Source organism: Nycticebus coucang, chromosome 21 (assembly GCF_027406575.1).
Source record: "Nycticebus coucang isolate mNycCou1 chromosome 21, mNycCou1.pri, whole genome shotgun sequence".
Taxonomy (NCBI): Eukaryota; Metazoa; Chordata; class Mammalia; order Primates; family Lorisidae; genus Nycticebus; species Nycticebus coucang.
This window is the reverse complement of record NC_069800.1, coordinates 53,816,147-53,834,287: the sequence shown is the minus strand read 5'-3', so window position 1 is coordinate 53,834,287 and position 18,141 is coordinate 53,816,147. Positions and strand designations below refer to the sequence as shown.

The window sequence follows — 18,141 nt, the reverse complement described above, 5'->3', positions numbered from 1 at the left end:
AAAACCTAAACTGGGAAGGTTAACCAAATAGCCATTTCCATAATTCTGTAAGTTTCTGACTACTTTTGCTTAATAACAAATACACCGAAGGCCAGGCATGGTGAACTAATGCCTATAATCCTAGCACTTTGGGAACCTCTGGGATGGGAGGATCACTTGAAGCCAAGAGTTCAAGATCTGCCTTAGCAATACAGCAAGACCCCATTTCTACAAACATTTAAAAAATTAGCTGGAGGCTGGGCACAGTGGTTCACACCTGTAATCCTAGCACGCTAAGAGGCCAACGTAGGTGGATTGCCTGAGCTGAGGAGTTCAAGATGAACCTGAGTAAGAGTGAGACCTGTAAAAAAAGCCAGACACTGTGATGGGTGCCTGAAGTTCCAGCTACTTGGGAGGGTGAAGCAAGAGGATTGCTTGAGCCCAAGAGTTTGAGGGGCTATGAGCTAGGACACTATGGCACAAGGGCAACAAAGTGAGACTCTGTCTCAAAAAAAAAAAAAAAAAATTAAAATTAAAAATTAAAATAAAAAATTATGCTCGGCACCTGTGGCTCAAGTGGCTAAGGTGCCAGCCACATACACCTGAGCAGGTGGGTTCGAATCCAGCACAGGCCCGCCAAATAACAATGATGGATGGCTGCAACCAATGAATAGCCAGGCGTTGTGGCAGGCGCCTGTAGTCCCAGCTACCTGGGAGGCAGAGACAGGAGAATCCCTTGAGCCCAAGAGTTAGAGGTTGCTGTGAGCTGTGATGCCACAGCACTCTACCCAGGATGACAGCTTGAGGCTCTGTCTTAAATAAATAAATAAATAAATATAAAAATAAAATTAGCCAGGCATAGTGGTGGGCACCTGTAGTCCTAACAACTTAGGAGGCTATAGCAGGAGGATTGCTTGAGTCAGAGTTTGAGGTTGCAGTGAGCTATGGTAACACCACCATACTCTAGCCTGCGCAAGAGTAAGACCCTGTCTCAAAAAAAAAAAAAAAAAGACACTGGAAACACCAAATGAGTTTCATAAAGGTAAGTGTTCCTTAAAAACTGGCTAGTTCTTTTCATTCTGACTAGGACCAGGGTGGCTGGCAAAAAGTAGTATCTCAGGGTGCCCGTAGCACAGTGGTTACGGTGCCAGCCATACGCACTGAGGCTGGTGGGTTCAAAACCCACTCGGGCCAGATGAACAACAATGATAACTGCAACAAAAAATGGCCGAGTGTAGTGGCGGGCGCCTCTGATCCCAGCTGTTTGGGGGGCTGAGGCAAGAGAATCGCTTAAGCCAGGTGTTTGAGGTTGCTGTGAGCTGTGACACAGCACTCTACCCAGGCGATATGGTGGGACCCTTGGTCTCGGAAAAAAAAAAAAGAAAGAAAGAAAAAGTATCCACAAAAGTGGCAGAGAAGCAGCTAAGAAAAAAGTGGTTGATCACTTTATTTATTTATTTTGAGACAGAGTCTCATTTTGTCGCCCTCCGTACAGGGCGTGGCATCACAGCTCACAGCAACCTCCAGCTCTTGGGCTTAGGCGATTCTCTTGCCTCAGCCTCCCAAGTAGCTGGGACTACAGGCATCTGCCACAATGCCTGGCTATTTTCTGTTGCAGTTTGGCCGGGCCTGGGTTCAAACCCTCCACCCTCGGTATATGGGGCCGGCGCCCTACCCACTGAGCCACAGGTGCCACCCTGGTTGATCATTTTCTAAGAAAGATTGGTATAATGTGAAGATACTAGCTTTGTTCAGTCAGGAACATACTGGTCAAAAGGACTCAAATTTTAAAAATTACATCTGAAGACCGTAAGAATTATTTTTTAAGTGAACCTTGCTGATCTGTGGAATGATGGTGTTGCATTTAGAAAATTCCAACTTTTGGCTCAACACCTATGGCTCAGGCAGCTGAGGTGCCAGCCATATACACCAGAGCTGGTGGATTCGAATCCAGCCCAGGCCTGCCAAACAATGACAACTACAACCAAAGAATAGCTGGGCATTGTGGCGGGCGCCTTTAGTCCTAGCTACTTGGGAGGCTGAGGCAAGAGAATCACTTGAGCCCAGGAGTTGGGGGTTGCTGTGAGCTGTGGCCAGGCATTCTACCCAGGGTGATAGCTTGAGGCTCTGTCTCAAAAGAAAAAAAGAAAATTCCAACTTTTTACTAAGGATGTCTAGAGGAAAAACTGAGTGACCAACTTCTATGGCATGGAACTTGCCTGGAATACAATGAGCTCCAAGGTCAAAAATGGCAAACTATGAAGCTCATGTTGACAGTGAGATTACCTACAGTTATCCAGTCTGTCTGTTTTGTGTATATTTTAAAAGTGCAATATTCCAATCTAGGCTACCTGTTAGGCTCAGCACCAATGGGTCTGCTCAATCTCGAAGAGGGAAATCATGACCCCAGTAATACAGACAAATCACTTGAAAGAAATGGTCAATGAACTGATTCCTGACAGACCAGGAAAGACATTTTAAAAAGAAAGCTTGTTAATCTATTTATCCTCTGTACGGTATGTTCAGTAGGAAAGTGAAAATACTGAGAAAAAACAAGTTTAAAGTGGGAAAACTCATGGAGCTCCTCAGTGAAAGGTAATTCTAGAAAAGCTACTGGGGATGAAATGAGCTCATGGAGATAAGCCACCAGTCCAAAAACCTGTTTAAATTCAGACTTTTAATAGTGACAAAACATTTTACTAGTAAATTTTTTAAATGACTAGGGAAAAGGAACAAATGCATTCCAGAAAGAATGAACACCCATGTACTGGAGCCCAAAGTAGGGAAGATCTGTCTTCAACCAACTCTCCTGAGCTTAGTCCTGAGCCACAAGACAAACATGAAACAGATGTTCAGAAAAAGCATACTAAATGAAATATATCAAGAACAGAGGATAATAATCTCTCCAGAGACCACAAACAAAATTGTGTTGAGTGCAACAAATCTCCTATTAAAGTAATAGACAGCAAGTATAAGCCATCAGCTGTACTTGGCAAGCCAAGTCTCAGTCTTAAAAGATGTTAACCAGACAAAAGCATTTAATTTTTTTTGCTTGGTGATTTCTAACTTTTCTATTACAATGAACATGTATTGCCTTATAATGAGGGAAAATAATACAGATAACTTTTAAACATACTATTTGATATACTGCTCAAAAATGTTTTACTGCTCAAAAATGTTTTATTTGGTATTTTTAGTAACAAATGTTACTGTTTAGAAGAAAATTTAAACTGCCAAATCACAACAGGTACAGAGAAAAACACACTCCAAAAAGATAACACATAAAAATCGCTATCACCATATTTATCAGAAAGTTAATAAAAAGAGAAAATTTTCTAGCATAGGTAATATTCATCAGTGTAAATAGATTTTCTTTTAAATTGTCAAGTAATTTTTTGCTATTTTTTTTTCAACTTGAAAATTAATTTCAAAGCCTCAGAACAGATGACTGAGCCTGACATAAAATGGCTGAATGTCAAAATGGTTAATTTTTATAAGATATTACATATATATATTTATTATACATACATACTATAAATGTTACATATACATACCTGTAACAACTATGTGGCTATGTTTTAAGTTTGTTTAAGCCTATTTTACTTTGTCAAATCACTTACTGAGGGTCCACACTGTGAGTAAAATTATACAAAGCAAACCGGGTAATTTGTTTTTTTGGTAGAGACAGGATCCTTCTGTATTGCCCAGGCTAGTCTCAAACTCCTGGTCTTAAGGGATCCTCCTGTCTTGGCCTCCCAAAGTGCTGGGATTACAAGGGCAAGCCACCACACCCAGCCAGTACTGGCTTTTTTTTAATTAGATGCAAATTCTGTTATTAGCTATGATCTTGAATAATAACCCAATCTGCTTCCTCATCTCTTACATGGAATATATGTGACAAACCCTTGACATCGCTATTTAGGGTTATATTAACCACAAGAGTGACCCTGAAGGTAAATATAAATAACATTGCCATGGCATTTAACTTCATCAATGTGCCTTCTCAACTGTAATATCTTTAACTCTCTGTGCCCATGGTAAAAAAATAACAAACCAAGATTGCAATTCACACTGGTGTCAAGAATTACTTCTAGGGATTCTCACTAAATTACCTATTATTTTTGAAAACATGTTTCTTTATAACAAATGGATTTGAAGTTAGAAATAAAGAAATACTAAATTGTAGTGCAAAATGCCATTTGAAGACAAAGTTAGGTGATTGTGCATTTGTTTTTTAATTTATTTACAAGGCTTTAAGTGCCAACTATCCCCAACTCAAACTGCCAAAAGTTTTAGTGAAATCCGTTTAGGGCTGTGTAAGAAAGAATACATGTAAAACATTCATTACAGTAGGTGTGGGCACTTACATGATAATGCAGACTGTGGAAATAGTTAACTTTGATAAAAATTTCCAAAATAAGAATACGCATACACACAAAGTTTTTACCTGAAAGATCGTGTCTGGTAATAAAGCTCTCAGGATTTGATGAAAATGCTCTTTCACCTGTAGTAATGCGGCGTGCCACACAAATCATACAGGATTGCAAATCTACAATAAAAATGTAATCAGATAAGAATTGTATTTAACTTTTGGATATATCTGTTCAGTAAGTGAGCAAGGACACAGAATTCCATAGAAGATTTCAATGGAAGCTGTAAAACGACAAGTTTGGCTGATACTGGTTTAATAAACATCACAAACATATAATTGCTCTTACCTTCCCCTTCCTCCATCATAGCTCGTGGCTGAGACAGAGCAAAGCACTGCATTGTTTCATATCTTTGGCGCATTTCAGGACTGGTGCTTATGTCTTCCAGGATATCATGAGGTATTTTCATCAACATACGGCAATTAAATGTATGGCTTTTTTGTCTCTGGGTCTCATTTGTCCAGGAAACTCCATTAACTTTAGAAAACAAAACTGGTTAAGTCAGTCGATGATCACCATCAAGAATTCAAGCAGCATTTTCTCATTACACATGTCTTCCATAGTAATATCTACACTAACATTACAGAGTGGCAATATAAGGAATATTTGAATAATTTCAACAGAAATCTCAGTGTGTATTTGGAAATTCACTGCATGTTTTGGTCCTATAAAATACATGCCAAAGTTTGAATTCACTGAGGCCATATTTGAAAATTTTGCTTTTTTAAGGCTGCATAATATTCCATGGTGTACATATACCACAATTTATTAATCCATTCGTGGATCGATGGGCACTTGGGCTTTTTCCATGACTTAGCGATTATGAATTGGGCTGCAATAAACATTCTGGTACAAATATCTTTGTTATGGTGTGATTTTTGGTCTTCTGGGTATATGCCCAGTAGAGGGATTACAGGATTGAATGGCAGATCTATTTTTAGATCTCTAAATGTTCTCCATATCTCTTTCCAAAAGGAATGTATTAATTTGCATTCCCACCAGCAGTGCAAAAGTGTTCCCTTTTCTCCATATCCACGCCAACATCTCTGGTCTTGGGATTTTGTGATATAGGCTAGTCTCACTGGAGTTAGATGATATCTCAAAGTAGTTTTGATTTGCATTTCTCTGATGATTAAAGATGATGAGCATTTTTTCATATGTCTGAAGGCCGTGCGCCTGTCTTCTTCAGAGAAGTTTCTCTTCAAGTCCCTTGCCCAGCCTGCGATGGGATCCCTTGTTCTTTTCTTGCCAATGCGTTTGAGTTCTCTGTGGATTCTGGTTATTAAACCTTTGTTGGAGACATAACCTGCAAATATCTTCTCCCATTCTGAGGGCTGTTTGCTTGCTTTACTTACTGTGTTCTTGGCTGTGCAGAAGCTTTTTAGTTTGATCAAGTCCCAATAGTGTATTTTTGAAGCAGCTTCAATTGCCTGGGGGGTCCTTCTCATAAAAAGATGGAGACTTTACCTCTTTCATGTTTACATGGATGGAGCTGGAACATATTCTTCTTAGTAAAGTGTCTCAAGAATGGAAGAAAAAGTACCCAATGTACTCACCCTTATTATGAAACTAATATAGGACCTTCACATGAAAGCTATAACCCAGTTACAACCTAAGAATAGGGAGAAGGGGGAAAGGGACGGGAGGGAGGGGAGAAGGAGGTGGAAGGAGGGGGATTAATGGGATTACACCTGCGGTGCATCTTACAAGGGTATATGTGAATCCTAGTAAGTGTGGAATGTAAAGGTCTTAGCAAAATAACTAAGAAAATGCTATGAAAGCTATGTTAACTAGTGTGATGAAAATGTGTCAAATGATCTATGAACCAAGTGTATGGTGCCCCATGATCATATTAATGTACACAGCTATGATTTAATAAAAAAAACAATAAAAAAAAAAAAAAGAAAATTTTGCTATTAACCACATACCTCTCTCTATACAGGTTTGATCACCTTCCTAAAAGGTGCATTCAATTGTCTAAGAAATATTCCAGGAAAAAAATTTGTTTAACATAATTTTAAAAATAAATATTAACAGCCTACCTGTAGATTTTGGTAAGTTTTTAAGAAAATCCTTTCTGTCTTCTTCATGTAAGATACTGTAGACACTTGTGTTGACAAGGTCCTCCTGCTTATACTGGAGGTATTGTGTAACATTTTCTGACACAAATACAATGTTCCCATCTCGATTCACCACAAACAGGAAACCATCCAATGCCTAAAATGGGATATGTTAATATAGGCAGTTAACTGAATTGTAATCTACCCAATCCACTCCCATTCTTATGCTGAAGCCCTAACCCTCAATGTGACTGTATTTGGAGATAGGGTCTTTAAGAAAGTGATTAAGAATAATGAGGTCAGCTCAGCACCAGTAGCTCAGTGGTTAGGGTGCTGGCCACTTACATTGGGTCTGGCGGATTTGAACAAGCCAGGGGCTGCTAATCAACAGTGACAACAACAATAAAAACAAAAAATAGCCAAGCATTGTCATGGGCACCTGTAGTTCCAGCTACTTGGGAGACTGAGGCAAGAGAATCGCTTAAACCCAAGAGTTTGAGGTTGCTAGGAGCTGTGATACCTCAGCATTCTACCACTGGCAACATAGTGAGACTCTGTCTCAAATGTGGCTCAGTGAGTAGGGCGCCAGCCCCATATGCCGAGGGTGGCAGGTTCAATCCCAGCCCTGGCCAAACTGCAACCAAAAAATAACCGGGCGTTGTGGCGGGCGCCTGTAGTCCCAGCTGCTCGGGAGACTGAGGCAGGAGAATCGCATAAGCCCAAAAGTTAAGAGGTTGCTGTGAGCCGTGTGACGCCACGGCACTCTACCCGAGGGCAGTACAGTGAGATTCTGTCTCTACAAAAAAAAAAAAAGAATAAATGAGATCATAAAGGTGGAGCTCTAATCCAAAATGACTGGTGTCCTATAAGTAAAGAAAAAGAGACACCAGGGATATGCCCACAGAGAAAAGGCCATGTGAAGACAGTGATAGCCAAGGAAAGACTAGGAGAAACCAATCCTACCAACACCTTGATTTTGGTCTTCCAGTGTATACAACTACAGGAAATAAATTTCTGTTGTCTAAGCTACCCAATCTGTGGTATTACATTTTGTTATGGTGTGGCCTTACCAGACTAAGACAGCAGCAGCCTCAGGTATAAGTAGAATTTAAAAACTACTGTTGAGGGGCAGCGCCTGTGGCTCAGTGAGTAGGGCGCCGGCCCCATATGCCGAGGGTGGTGGGTTCAAACCCAGCCCCGGCCAAACTGCAACAAAAAAATAGCCGAGCGTTGTGGCGGGCGCCTGTAGTCCCAGCTGCTCGGGAGGCTGAGGCAAGAGAAGCATAAGCCCAAGAGTTAGAGGTTGCTGTGAGCCATGTGACGCCATGGCACTCTACCCGAGGGCGGTATAGTGAGACTCTGTCTCTACAAAAAAAAAAAAAAAAAGAACTACTGTTGAGGCAGCCTGTAGCTTAGTTGGCAAGGGCGCCGGCCACATACACCCAAGGTGGCAGGTTTAAACCCAGCCCAGATCTGCTAAGCAACTCCAACCAAAAAATAGCCAGGCATTGTGGCGGGTGCCTATAGTTCCCAGCTACTTGGGAGGCTGAGGCAAGAGAATCACTTAAGCTGCAGAGTTGGAGGTTGCTGTGAGCTGTGATGCTACGGCACTCTATCCAGGATAACAGCTTGAGACTCTGTCTCAAAAATGAATAAATAAATAAAAACTACTGTTGAGTTAAGAATTCTTTTTTTTTTTTTTTTTTTTTTTGAGATAAGAGTCTCACTTTGTCACCCTTGGTAGCATACCATGGTGTCATAGCTCACAGCAACCTCAAACTCTTGGGCTCAAGCAATCCTCTTGCATCAGCCTCCCAAGTAGCTGGGACTATAGGCACCAGGCACATTGCCCAGCTATTTTTTAGAGATGGGGTCTGGCTCTGACTCAGGCTAGTCTCAAACCTGTGAGCTCAGGCAATCCACTAGCCTCAGCCTCCCAGAGTGCTAGGATTACTGGCATGAGCCACGACACCCAGCCCTGATTTAGCAATTCTGCAAACTATAAGCCACTACTTCTATCAATAATAATTCCTATAAAAAACTTAAAAAAACGAAATTGGGGGGAAAAGGACAAATATAGTCACCATAAAATCTGAGTTAACGTCCAACCTAAATATTTTTAAGAATTTTATCTTCAAGCCAGGCGTGGTTGCTCATGCCTGTAGTTCCAGCTACTTGGGAGGGGCTGAGGCAAGAGAATGGCCTGAGCCCAAGAGTTTGAGGTTGCAGTGAGCTGTGATGCCACAGCACTCTACCGAGGGTGACAAAGTTAAAACTCTGTCTTAAAAAATAAATAAAAGATAAAAAAGAATTATATCTTCAAAGGCACTTTTAAAAAAGAGAAAATGGGCCCAGCACGGTGGCTCACATCTATAAACCCAGAACTTCAGGAGGCTGAAGTGGAAGGATTGCTTGAACATAGGAATTTGGTGCTGCAGTGAGTTATGATGACACCACCACTGCACTCTAGCCCAGGCAACAAAGCAATCCCTGAAACCCTATCTTTAAAAAAAAAAAAAAAGAAAGAAAGAAAGGAAAGAAAAGTAGGAGGAAGATAGATCATTCTTAGTTCTTCCCATTTTTCCATCTGATGCCAGTCAAGCTATAGAAACTACTACACTATACCTTAATTTGAATGTATAGAGAGGAAGTTGATCAACTAAAAGGAGGTGAACAAACTAAATGAAATAAAAATAAGTTGATAAGTGAACTTTATAAAGGGCTCCAGCCCTTGCCTTAAAGAAAAATATTCTATAAGCGCCATAGGTTAATCAAATCTATTTAAAACTAAAATACAACGAATGTTTTTAAGTCTTAAACATTTCCAGAGAATGTAAAACTATAGTGTGTCATATGATCAATCATGCAAAAATGTCTAAGCTAAAATATATGGTCATCCCTTGGTATTTGTGCAGGACTGGTTCTAGGACCTCCAGTAGATACCAAAATCCAAAGGTCCTCATGTACCTTATATAAAATGGTCTGTTTGCGTATAAACTACGAATATCCTCTCATACATCTTAAATGACCTCCAGGTTACTTATAATACCTAATACAATTAAATGCTATACAAATAATTACTATACTGTACCCTAACACAATGTAAATGCTATATCAATAGATGCTATGCTGTATTTTTTTTTTATTGCTGTATTGTTATTTTTTGTTTCTTCCTCCTGCTCCCAAATATTTTCAATCCAAGACTGGCTGAATCTGTGGTATGCAACCCACATGTACCAAGAGCCGACTGGACCTGAATATTACTAAGTCTGTGAAATTATTAAATTCTTCTCCAGCTTCCCTATATTTTTGTATTTGTGTGTGCATGTGTGTGTGCGCACTTGCTTTCTCAGTTTACAACTATAATTTATTATGGGGAAAATCCTACTGAGTTATGTACACTGTAAATTTAAGAACATATTTTAGACAAGGCCCAGTGGCTCACCCTATAATCTTACTACTTTGGGAGGCCAAGGTGGGAGGGCTGCTTGAAGCCAGGAGTTCCAGAATAGCCTGAGAAAGAGCAAAACCCCCGCTTCTACAAAAAAAAAAATAGAAAAATTAGCAGAGCATGGCAGGATGCACCTGTAGTCTCATCCTCAGGAGGCTGAGGCGAGATTACTTGAGCCTACAATGAGCTGTGATGACGCCACTATACTCCAGCCCAGGCAACAGAGTAAGACCTTGTCTCAAAAAAAAAAAAAAAGAACAGAACATTTTACCATTATAAGCTAAATACTGAGTTGTCTCAAAGAAAGAATGTTGCCTGTTCCCTCTTTGTTTTCATTTCCTAACCAAAATTTCATCAACATTTTTCACTTTATAACACACCCAAAATGCAGCACAGCTTACTGGACAGCTAAAATCTTTATACTTGCCTGAAGTAAAAGTGGTCCTAAGGAGTCTTTATCAATAACTCCCTGTCCTGTAGAAGATACATCAGCTTTCTGAACATCATCATCATTAGAAATAGCGTTTCCTGAAAAGACAAAAGATGATACACCAACTCGCACATACATCAGGTATAGATAAAATCACCTGCAAAGTGAGATCTGAGTAGAGAGTGTTCTAGGGTGACTTTCTACTGCCCGTTCTTATCATTTTAGATAGTCACACACCCCAGTTTGTGTTTTGATAAAATTTGAGTCTCATTTTGGTACTATGAAGGGGTCATCAAATTAATACAAGAACAGAAAGCCAGAATTTAAAGAAGAAAAAAATCCTGTAAAAAGACCCATTGTCTATGGTAATAGAGCAAAGCATCAAAGAATCTTTAAGAGAGGTTAAAAAAAGGCGGCGCCTGTGGCTCAGTGAGTAGGGCGCCGGCCCCATATGCCGAGGGTGGCGGGTTCAAACCCAGCCCCAGCCAAACTGCAACAAAAAATAGCCAGGCGTTGTGGCGGGCGCCTGTAGTCCCGGCTGCTCGGGAGGCTGAGGCAAGAGAATCGCTTAAGCCCAAGAGTTAGAGGTTGCTGTGAGCCGTGTGACGCCACAGCACTCTACCTGAGGGCGGTACAGTGAGACTCTGTCTCTACAAAAAAAAAAAAAAAAGGCAGATGAGGGGATTGGTTGCCTCCGTGTTTGTGATCCTGAGTCCAGAATTGTGTGTGACAGCGTCTTCTGAGACTCGTCAGTGCTGTCTCACCAAGACAACCAGAGGCTGGCGTTGAGGCTCATCCCCAACACAGCACATCTCAGATGGTTTAATAGGCGTCAATGTCCTGCTCTGGCCCCTTAAAGAGCCATCCTAGAAGAATCTGTAGGGAAAGTGGCTTTGCTGCTATGGAGACAAGGCTGTCCAGACATGCGGCAATGCCAGCTGACAGTTTATCGGGAATCCTTAAATCTGTGTCTGTTAAATGTTTCAGTCTTCACTAGGTGAGAAAAGTCAGTTTGGAGTTGCTGAGTGTTTTGTTAATTCTGCTCTTTGCTTATAGTTGAATAAAAATAAAAACCTTGAATCAATGAAAAAAAAAAAATCACCTGCAAAGACACAATATGCATCCACACACAAGTACAAAATATCTCCTGATAAAAGAATTATGCTACAATTTTAAAATATTAAAATAAATTTCCTATTTATACCCAAGAAGGCAAAATATACCCAAGTTGTCTTTCATTATTAAATGTACTTACAGCTTTCTAAAAGGGAACCAGCACATGACCGGGTGAGCAATGCTGGTGTTCTTCCAATTCTATTAACTGTTTCCTAAAGAGCAAAGCACGTCAACGAATTTGTCTATTCCCATACTTACTAGCTTCAATCAGTCCTATCCCTACCTAAACAAGGTAGTAAAAAGGCAAATGCAAATACAGTAAAAAGGTCTTTCTAAAAGATGTATTTTTCTTACTTTATATTACCTTGCTCTTTTATTTGACGTATTTGTCTTACAGTTTCCTTTAAAATCGCACATTTATCTGGTTTGACATTGAAATTGTCGATATCACTAAGATTAGCAGATATCAGTTCAGCCAGTTCTTCAATATATTTACTCTCCTGCTCCCGTCTCCACTTTTCACCACTGCAGGTAAGGCTGGGGATGTGAAGGAGGGGGAGAATGATACAACTACCACAAAAGAGCTGTTAGCAGAATTAGCCGCTCTACAACACCATTACTTTATACGTAAATAAACTGAACTCAGCCAACAGAAATTATCAAAATATAGTCTTGAAGAAGTAGTAAACAACATAGTCAAAATTCACATAGACCTAAATTCAATTCTACCTTTTTGTTAGCCAGGTGGCCTTGAACAGAGTTAGCCTGTTTCTACATCTGGAAAATGGGGATAAATAATCTTTACCTTAAAGAGGTAATAAAACTAACAAATAGTAAAGAAAACAGTGGTAGCTACTTACCATTAATGATGAAGTTTTATTAATTTTAGATTATTTACTTTTCAACTATTACATTAAAACTGAAACAACAGTGACCTGCCAAATACTCAAAAAGCTACAGAATAGTACCATACAGATTACACAATTTTGTTTCTAATTTTTTTTTTTTTTTTTTAGACGAAGTCTCACTTTGTTGCTCTTGGTAGAGTACCCTGGCATGGTCATTCACAGCAACCTCAATCTCCTCCTGGGGTCAAGTGATTCTCTTGCCTCAGCTAGGATTACAGGTGCCCACCACAATGCCTGGCTATTTTTAGAGACGGGGTCTCGCTCTTGCTTAGGCTGGTCTCAAACTCCTGAGCTCAAGCAATCCACCTGCCTCAGGCTCAGAGTGCTGGGATTATGGGCATGAGCCACCACACTGGCTCTAATTCTTAAACTTTTGATTGGAAACCTTACAAATGCCAAAGTATCAACTTAGATTCTAAAAAAATATAAAAGATTCTTACTTGTAATAACATTGGTAATCTATTCCTACCTCCCATCCTTTTCATTCAGAAATTCTCTTATAGTACCACACACTTAATATTCTACCTTCTATCAAAATCAGCAACTTTTTTAAAAGCTTCTATTATAAAGATACCCATCATCTCATGGATGCTAGTTGATACAACAATTAGCACATACATCACTTACAGATAAAATCACCTTCAAAGATACAACATGCATGCACACACCACAAAGCAAAACTACAAAAAATCTAACCAGAGGATATAAAGAACCAGAAGCTGACATGACATCCTTAAACAAATGGAAGAGGGTGGGGGTCAGGGCATGATTGTGGTAAAGCATCTGGAAATAAGTCACCTACCCTTGTCCAGGAATATCGCATGGCAATTTGCGTTTTCGTGACTCAGCAGCCAGTGGATCCAGAGAGGATTCCCCTAATCCACTCATCTTGAATACACATCAGCAACTAGGAAAGAACAGTAAGAAATAAGATAAATACATTATAAAATATCCATGACTCTACGAAGGTATGGTATGGGTTGCATCTTTTTTGGGGGGTGGGGGAGACAGGGTCTCGTTCTATTGCCCCAGGGTAGAGTTCAGCGTCAGCCTAGCTCACAGCACCTCAAACTCCTGCAGTCATGCCACCCTTCAGCCTCAACTTCCAAGTAGGTGAGACTACAGGTGCCTGGCAAAATGCCTGGCTAATTTTTCTATTCAAGTAGAGATGACATCTCATTCTTGCTCAGGCTGGTCTCAAACTCCTGAGCTCAAGCAATCCTCCTCCCTCACCCTCCCAAAGCGCTAGGATTACAGCTATGAGCCACTACACCTGGCCTTATTAACTGCATCTTCTAATCCAGAACTAATTTCTCCAAATGGTTAGATTATCCTCAATATTCTTTATAATAAATGAGCATACTGAAAACAACCTCAGATTTGATGTTCCAATTTAAATATGCAGAATGTACAACCCCAAGACAGAAATATTTCTCAACTCCTACCACAAATGTGCATATTGAATATCTCACAAGAAAATAAGGTAGGAAGAATTTGAGGTTGCTATAAGCTAGGCTGACACCACAGCACTCTAGCCTCGAGCAACAGAGTGAGACAACAGAGACAGTCATCCATACATACAGGCTGCTAAGTCTCCAAAATTGATAAAATCCTAAATTTTATTTATACCCAAAAAAAGCGTAAAAAAAGCTTATCTAGTAATTTGGTTAAGTGAGCAGACAGGTAGAACATGCCTATAGCCCCAGCTACTTGGAAGACTGAGGCAGGAGGATCACTTGTGCTTAGGAGCTCAAGACTACAGTGAGCTACCATTGCACTACTGTGCTCCAGCCTTGGAAACAAAGGCAGACTCAAGTCTCTTAAAACAAAAAGTCTTCAAATTATTTTTTTTTAAGTCTAAATTATTCAGGCTATATTCAAGGTAGCATTTTTTCTTTTGAACCATTTCATTAATATTTATCATACAATGTGTTTTTCTTCTGTAATTTGTATAAATGACAGTATAAAACTCTACTACATTCTGCTCAAGAAGTAGATATATGATAAGGAAACTCCTGGGGTAGTAGGGAGGGACATTTTGACACTGACCCTATTAACTGATGGAAAAATAATATGCTTTGGTTCAAGTTTAACTGATGATGAAAAAGATAAATGTAGAGTATTTCTTATTAAGAAAGAAACATTTTGTTTATTTATTTGTTTTAGAGACAGAGTCTCATTTTCTCACCCTCAGTAGAGTGCTGTGGCATCACAGTTCACAGCAGCCTCCAACTCCTGGGCTTAGGCGATTCTCTTGCCTCAGCCTCCCGAGTAGCTGGGACTATAGGCGCCTGCCACAACACCTGGCTATTTTTTTGTTGTTATTGCAGTTTGGCCAAGGCCGGTTTGAACCCGCCACACTCAGTATATGGGAATAGCACCCAACTCACTGAGCCACAGGCACTGCCCAGAAAGAAACATTTTAATACTCAGTGGCTCATAACTGAAAATATCTACTACATCTTCATCTACTATGAATTTTAGGCTCGTGCCCATAGCACAGTGGTTATGGCGCCAGCCACATAAACCAAGGCTGGTGGGTTTGAACCCAGCCCGTGCCTGCTAAACAACAATGACAATTGTAACAAAAAAATAGCTGGGCATTGTGGCGGGTCCCCGTAGTCCCAGCTACTTGGGAGGCCAAGGCAAGTACATTGCTTAAGCCCCAGAATTGAGGTTGCTGTGAGCGGTGATGCCGCAGCACTCTACCAAGGGCAGCATAGTAAGACTGTCTCAAAGGAAAAAAAAAAAAAGAATTGTACTGTATTAAACTTACATATACTTTCATATAGGACAAGATAATCATTATTCTAAATAATTCCATGTCAATCAAAGTTTGAACATTCTAAACCATTTTTATATGTTAAAATGCATCTTGCATTCCAACTAAATTTAAATTCCATTAGACCTACAGAGAAGGGCGTATATTTCCACTAGGTGGCAGAATCCCACCAGGAATGAAGACAAAATAATAAAAATGAAAATCACTCAAAATGTTGATCAAACAAAATATGTAGCCTTTTAAAAAATCAAAATCACATGATCATAAATTAGAATTCTAGATTACAGGACTGTCTTTATAGATCCTCTACAAATGAAGTAAATAAACAAAATTTATTCTATAATTTTGGTAGTAAAATTTAAAGGGTAAAAGTTAAGATTTAAAAATTTGTTGTTTTTTTCCCATGACATAAGTTTAAAACAAAGGAAAACACTTAAAATGACCTTGATTAACAGTGGCTCAACATCATGCTTTTAAAACGCACTCAGGGGGCTCCCATAGCTCAATGGTTAGGGCACCAGACACATGCTCTGGAAACGGTGGGTTCAAACCCGGCAGGGTCTGCTAAACAAACAAAAGAAAAAGCCAGGCATTGAGGCAAGGTGCCTGCAGTCCCAAGTACTAGGGAGACTGAGGCAAGAGAATCACTTGAGCCCAAGACTTTGAGGTTGCTGTGAGCTGTGACACCACAACACTCTACTGAGGCTGACAAAATGAGACTGTCTCAATAAAACATTAATAATAAAAAATAAAACACACTGATGACACGATCTCAGGAGCACTGTATTTTGTGTATGTGTGTGTGTGATTTTTGGCCGGAGCTGGGTTTGAACCCGCCACCTCTGGCGCCATGGGACTGGCGCCCTACTCCTTGAGCCACAGGCGCCGCCCTAGGAGCACTGTATTTTAAAAGACACCAATGTTATGAAAGACAAAGAAAGTCTATGTAAATAAAACTGAATTTAAAAGGAAGCCAAATAGAAATAACAATTAAATACAGTATTTGACCCTAGACTGAATGCTGTACTTCAGGAAAGGAGGTAAGATGGCTCATGCCTGTAATCCCAACTCAACTTCTCGGGAGGCTGAGGCAAGAAGATCCCTTGAGCCCAGAAGTTCAAGACCAGCTTAGATAACATGGCAAGGCTTTATCTCTTAAAAAAAAAAAAAAAAAAAAAAAAAAGTCATGAAAGATATTATTCAATCAATTTACAAACTTGCAATATGGACAATAAATGAATATCATTAATGTTAAGTTTACTCAAGTTGATATATGAACTATGAAGATTTAAGAGATAATATAGCATCTAGGGCTAAGGGACCATTATAAAGGCAAATGATGCTCAGATGGTTGGGGAGAATAAGTACATTATGAGTAAGTGAGTAAACCAGAAAACAAGGAAGGGGGAAAGATAAGGAAGAGAGGAGGGCAAAATGTTGATTTGACACTGGGTAAATCTTGATTGGAAGAGAATTTTTAAAATTCTCTACACTATTTTCTTGCAACTTTAAGTTTAAAATTACAATGTATTTCCAAACAAAAAACTTGTTAGAGTATTTCAGTTTTAGGCTGGGCATAGTGGCTCACACATGTGATCCTAGCATTCTGGTAGGCCGGGGAGAGTGGATCATTTGAGCTGAGGAGTTCAAGTGCAGCTGAGCAAGAGCAAAACACCATCTCTACCAAAAATAGAAAAAATAGCTGAATATGGTGGCAGGCACCTCTAGACCCAGCTACTAGGGAGGCTGAGGCAAGAGAATTGCCTGAGCCCAAGAATTTGAGGTTGCTGTGAGTTAGGATGATGCCACCACACTCTACTCAGGGTTCAAACCCAACCCAGGCCAGCTAAAACAACAATGGCAACAACAACAACAATAGCCAGACAAAAAAATAATAATAAAAAAAAATAAAAAATAAAAAATAAAAAAAATAGCCAGACGTTGTGGCAGGCACCTATACTCCTAGCTGCTTGGGAGGCTGAGGCAAAAGAATGCTTAAGCCCATGAGTTGGAGGTTGCTATGAGCTATGACACCATAGCACTCTACCCAGGCCAACAGCATGAGACTCTGTCTTTAAAAAAAAAAAAAATTCATTCCGTAATATTCATAATATTTTAGATAGTATTTCCTTACTGTCCTCAAAAAACAAGTACAAAGGAAGGGGTGGAGGCAAGATGGCTGACTGGAGCCAGCTTTCCACAGACGCTCCCATCCAGAAGGAGAATTAAAGGATAGAAGTTTAGCAAGTAAGCTGATGGTTTGGAGCTGAGCCAAGAGAGAAGGCTGAAGAACCCACATCAACCCTGCTGAGGTGAACTGTGACCCCAAGGATACAAACAATAGGTACAAAATCCATTGCCAAGCGGATGGGAGTCCCCTCCCCCAAGAGAATGGCTCACAGTATACTCTCTACAAACAAGCAAGCAGAGTTCAAACATCCTCCCATTTTATCCCACAGGACAGACCCTCTAAAAACCAGACCTTCCCCTACTAAGGTGCCATGGCACTCACCAGACATAACACTATATAAACTGTATATATTCTCTACCTGCAATTCTGAACTCCCAGCACTCCCCTCCACTCTCATCCCGAAGTCTGGAAGCCTGTCCCCCATGAAGTCCAGATTCTTGGGCATTTTCTGGAGAGGTGTGGACAGGGCATGGGCTGTTGCAGGTCTGTGTTGATTCTGTGGCACAGGGGTAAGGAGAAGACAGTGGACTGAAGGATCCATACAAGGAGAGGGAGAGGCAGTGCCCCGAGACATAGAGCAGCAGCGGCAGCAGCGGGAACGATAGGGCTCACAACCCTGAGGATATTTTGGAGAGACACTCCCTGTCTCTCTGGGCAACCAGAGAAAGCTGGGCATCTTCTCTAGTAGCAGACACTAGCGGAACAGATCTCCAACAGTAACGCAGGCCTGTGAGTAAAGGGTATACCTGAGGTGGTACCTGCTTGGGCAGGGATGGAGAATAGAAGAGAGTGTA

General features: G+C 40.4%; 1 protein-coding gene across 16 annotated transcripts in view; it reads right to left on the bottom strand.

Annotated features, from left to right (window-relative positions):
• Nucleotides 1-18,141, bottom strand: part of NCOA3 (nuclear receptor coactivator 3) — a 130,731-nt gene that overhangs the window by 25,109 nt on the left and 87,481 nt on the right. For 15 of the 16 annotated variants that reach the window (XM_053574324.1, XM_053574321.1, XM_053574328.1 and 12 more), the window contains 6 exons: nucleotides 13,177-13,281; nucleotides 11,831-12,003; nucleotides 10,348-10,448; nucleotides 6,452-6,626; nucleotides 4,698-4,886; nucleotides 4,427-4,528 (listed from right to left, as the gene is read on the bottom strand). In XM_053574324.1, coding sequence (XP_053430299.1) covers nucleotides 4,427-4,528; nucleotides 4,698-4,886; nucleotides 6,452-6,626; nucleotides 10,348-10,448; nucleotides 11,831-12,003; nucleotides 13,177-13,262 — 826 coding nt within the window. In that variant the 5' untranslated portion in view covers nucleotides 13,263-13,281. Of the gene's footprint in view, nucleotides 1-4,426; nucleotides 4,529-4,697; nucleotides 4,887-6,451; nucleotides 6,627-10,347; nucleotides 10,449-11,830; nucleotides 12,004-13,176; nucleotides 13,282-17,705; nucleotides 17,844-18,141 lie in introns of all 16 variants that reach the window. The other variant, XM_053574326.1, reaches the window with a different exon arrangement.